Source organism: Olea europaea, chromosome 18 (assembly GCF_002742605.1).
Source record: "Olea europaea var. sylvestris chromosome 18, O_europaea_v1, whole genome shotgun sequence".
Lineage (NCBI taxonomy): Eukaryota > Viridiplantae > Streptophyta > Magnoliopsida > Lamiales > Oleaceae > Olea > Olea europaea.
The window spans coordinates 6809784-6813734 of record NC_036254.1 but is presented as its reverse complement, the minus strand read 5'-3'; the positions used below and the strand labels follow the sequence as shown (position 1 = coordinate 6813734).

General features: G+C 36.2%; 1 protein-coding gene across 2 annotated transcripts; it reads left to right on the top strand.

Moving 5' to 3' along the window:
• Nucleotides 1–1493: 1493 nt before the first annotated feature.
• LOC111367320 lies at nucleotides 1494–2667 on the top strand. 2 transcript variants are annotated; one of them, XM_022988130.1, is made up of 4 exons: nucleotides 1494–1942; nucleotides 2013–2096; nucleotides 2196–2275; nucleotides 2353–2667. In XM_022988130.1, the coding sequence occupies exons 1-4, from the start codon at nucleotides 1628–1630 to the stop codon at nucleotides 2420–2422; spliced, it is 549 nt and encodes a 182-aa protein (XP_022843898.1). In that variant the 5' UTR covers nucleotides 1494–1627; the 3' UTR covers nucleotides 2423–2667. The 2 variants fall into 2 exon arrangements, with proteins under 2 accessions (XP_022843898.1, XP_022843899.1); XM_022988131.1 differs by having other exon boundaries at nucleotides 1499–1942; nucleotides 2196–2271.
• Nucleotides 2668–3951: the final 1284 nt, after the last annotated feature.

Here is a 3951-nt window from a genome sequence, read left to right as displayed (position 1 = left end):
AAGCATTGAAGTACTCAGTTGCACTCCTTAAATTGTGTCATCTACATTTTGCTTCATAATTGAAACAATTTTTTTTTTTTTGCAATACTGATTACCCCTCGTGTAACTTATAACCTTCCAAAACTCGAGGTCTGCATGACATATTTAGTATGTTCGACTAAAAAAGGAGGCATGTAATTTCATATGTTACCCTATCAAATCCCAGTATCAGAATCTTCATACGAATTTTGGAAGTGTATCTGTCATCACACAGCTATACATATTACCAGAAGAACACGATGGGCCTGTATTCGTATAGTCTTTGCTGGCTTCTGAACATCATTCCCATTCTATTGCATAAATGGACCAATGTGCATTAACTCAATTTTGACACCATGTGTATGCAACAAAAATTCACGCTTACCAAGCAGAAACTTTACTGGTCAAGAAAAAAAGACAAACGCTACTAGCCAATGAAGACCTTTATGAGACAAAAATAAAGTCAAAACCTTGAGGATGAAATATTTTATTGAATTTTTTTTCATTTACCTACCATTATATTTTAGCAGTAAGTTTTACTGACTTTAAGAAATGTTTGATAAAGCATTGGCTATGACTTGACTCAATACGATAAAACAACATTTTAGCTTCGTTATGAAACGTGCAGTTGATGAGTTACTTGCCCAGTATAAAACTAACAAGCAGCATACTATGCTACTTTTCTTGTTCTGAACTTGTGGTTATTGTTTTAGAAGAATGTGCAAGATGGCTCATTATGAATATTATACCCTCCACCTTACCGAACACATCAAATGTGAAATCTTGTCAAGTGTAGAACCAACCAGCAGCATACTAAGTTATTTTTTTCATGTTCTGAAGAATGTGTAAACTATGCTCGTCCATTTTTATTTTTATTTTTTAATAACTCAGGTGTCTAAGCTTCGCCTGACTAATCTTAAGGAGTGGCGGCCTTCCCCCCGGGTTCACCACCCAGGTAACTCCGGATGCGATCATAGCGTATACACATATGGACCGGATATTCGGGATACAATTCTCCTCCTGTAGACCTCCCTTTACAATATGGGGACAGAACTTCCGGAGGAGTAACAAAGCGCACTATGACTTTGCCTCCACAAGACAAGTATCTTCCAACATAAATGTTTCCTTCTAGCTGCCGCAAAAATTCGAACCTCCGATGCTTCGTATAGAACCCTCCCGCTTTACCATTTTGCCATGCCCGTGGGGCTAAACTGTGCTCATTCTTGTTCTGACATAAATTTGCCTAGTATCACAACAGAATTTACAACTTGAAAAAAATTAGAACAGATGTTAAGCCTTTTTACCCCCACAAGTACTCTCTCTCTCTCTCTCTCTCTCACACACACACAGAATGACGAAGACAACTGGCTGGTTTTATTCTGCTCGACAAAAATATAAAAATAAGGCAAAATAAAAAGGGAAGGACAAAATTAGTATAGGATTTGAGTGTAATTTGTTTGGCTTCATATCATTCCAGAGTCTCTTCTTATAAATAGCAGACAACAAAGAGAAACCAACTTGCTAAAACTATCCCTCTCTCTCACTCTCTTTACTATAATCCTGCATTCAAGAATTCGTTCTTTCGTTTCCAAGTGCAGAAAACCTGAGAATGAATATATCGAATTCTGAATGCAGCAGCGGATGTGAGTCAGGATGGACTATGTACTTGGATCAACTTTCCAATTCGACGAATCATTACAACAGGGCTGGGGATGTCTATGATGATCAAGATGATGAAAACCTGTCTATGGTGTCTGATGCATCTTCAGGGCCTCCACAATTTGAAGACAACTGTGAAAACTATGCGTCCGATGAACAGAAAAAGAATGGCAATCATAAAAAGAAAATGACACAGAAAAGAGGAAAGCAACAAAGTTTGTATCTTGATGATACTGCTAGCTCCCCTATGTTTCGATTCTCCAAGGCAAGTTCAATGAAACAGCATTTAACTCTGTTTTATTTGCATTGATATTAATGTTTGCTTCAAATTTCAGGATAATGTAGCTTATTCTCATATTCACACTTCATTGGAACATGTTCCTGGTTTCTCACAAGGCCCTTCCGTACCAGATTTTGGGGTACTAATGCTACTTCTTTCTGAAATCAAGTTTTTTCGGCTAATTTTTTCCAGGCTTTTTCTTTGAACGGTTAATTTCTCAATGTACAATCTCTTGCAGGGTGACTCAATTACAAAGAAACATTTTGGTTTCTTCAAATCATCAGCTGAAAGGAAAAAAGCATCTGGAAAATTGAGTGAGTTGGTATTGTGACAGCTACAGTTCACAGGAAAATTTTGTTTCCAGGACTAATTTCGTTGCACGTGTGTGTTGGCAGGCAATTTTCCAGGAAAAAAGAAGCAGTAACAAGTGGAAAGAGTAGATTCTCAGCTGCTGCAATATGTTAGAAAGAGAAAAATAATGGGGGAAGTAAAGGAAATATGGCATCATAATTCAGAATATGATGTTTGTATCTCTTTTATTTGTTTATTCAATGTTTCCAACTGTTATTTATTCCTGTCCATGTAGTAGGGAACAACCTAAGAACAAAAAATGTTAAAAAATAAAATTATTAGAATTTCTTTCTTCGTCAATTGTCGTTTACATTGTTCATCTATTGATGTTCATAAATGAAAAGAGCAAGATGGAACAATACACTTTCCTGTAATTCTAACTTGCACCAGCTGTATCGGTAGTTGAGCTAAACAAGATCGACTAAGAGTGACAACGTAAAAAAATTTGTCAATTATCAGTTCTATCTACCGAGTTCAATGTACGTAATATGCCATAATTGTTTCCTAGTGACTGTTTACCTTGTGAAAGAGAGATGGCACAATGGTGAAACTACACTTTGTTGCTATCCAATACAAGCTTCGATTCGTTGTCTCAAAACTAGTTTCATTAATTGTATCTTTAACACATTATACTCCTCGACACATCTTTTCTTAGCAAATGAGAAGACGCCAACATATATTTTGACACCTTGGCTTCAATCCATTTCTAAGAAGAGGTGATGTTCTGATGTGTCAAAATATAATTGAGGGAATAGCAAGTTCGGGACAACACACTCAATTCAGCTACTACGTACATAACTCTTATCAGTCATGCCGTTCAATTCATTTCTATATCTACTTAAAGATCTAAAACAATTAGATCCTTAACAACTACTAGACACTATCCATATAAACACGAAAAACGAGATAGGGCCATGAGCCATGTACAAGGGCAATGAGTGAACCCCATTGTTCTACTTGCAGAAACTGCAAATTAAATGAGGTGGAGTAAGGTAAATAAATCTGGTAAAATAATGTAATGTCAACTCAAATCAACAATAGGCTTAGAAAAACACGAGTCACTACATTCCTCCCTTTTTGTCCTATAAGAAATCTTCAAAGGACGTCTCACTGGTTATGACAACTACATTCAGATAGTGTGATCCCCATAAATAGTCTTGATTCCATTGTTGAATTTGTTCTGATTGAATTCTTCCAAATGTGTAACCAAGTCCTTGCCATCCTTAGAATTCGAAGGCCACATCTTGAGGAAGGAGAGAAATTTTAGGGAAAGGACAACACTTCCCAGTTACATATGTGTTGTCACTCCTAACAATCTCTTCTTTCTTAAAATCTAATAATTGAGAATAATATCAGGGTTTAATTCATCAGAGAACTCTTACTTTGTAATTAAATGATAATGGATAAAAGATATCAACTCCGCAGAGACTTTTCCTTTCAATGAGGGTCAAGGTGGTACGAGAGCAGTTTAGACATTATGAGTTCAAGTTCTGCTGCCTACCATTGTTATGGTTAAAAATGGAAATACAAACCAGTAAATAAGAGTTTTGGCTACTCTTCTTAATATGATTTCCTTTTAAGACGCAACTCAAGACTAGCATACAATTCGATATGTCTAAAGTTTAAACGAGCATTTGAATTTC

Excerpts from the sequence above, each read along its gene's own strand:
- LOC111367320 (XM_022988130.1), top strand. The coding sequence starts at position 1,628 with ATGAATATATCGAATTCTGAATGCAGCAGCGGATGTGAGTCAGGATGG. Across the intron at positions 2,097-2,195 it reads CTTCCGTACCAGATTTTGGG|GGTGACTCAATTACAAAGAA; the intron begins GTACTAATGCTA and ends AATCTCTTGCAG. Across the intron at positions 2,276-2,352 it reads GCATCTGGAAAATTGAGTGA|GCAATTTTCCAGGAAAAAAG; the intron begins GTTGGTATTGTG and ends GTGTGTTGGCAG.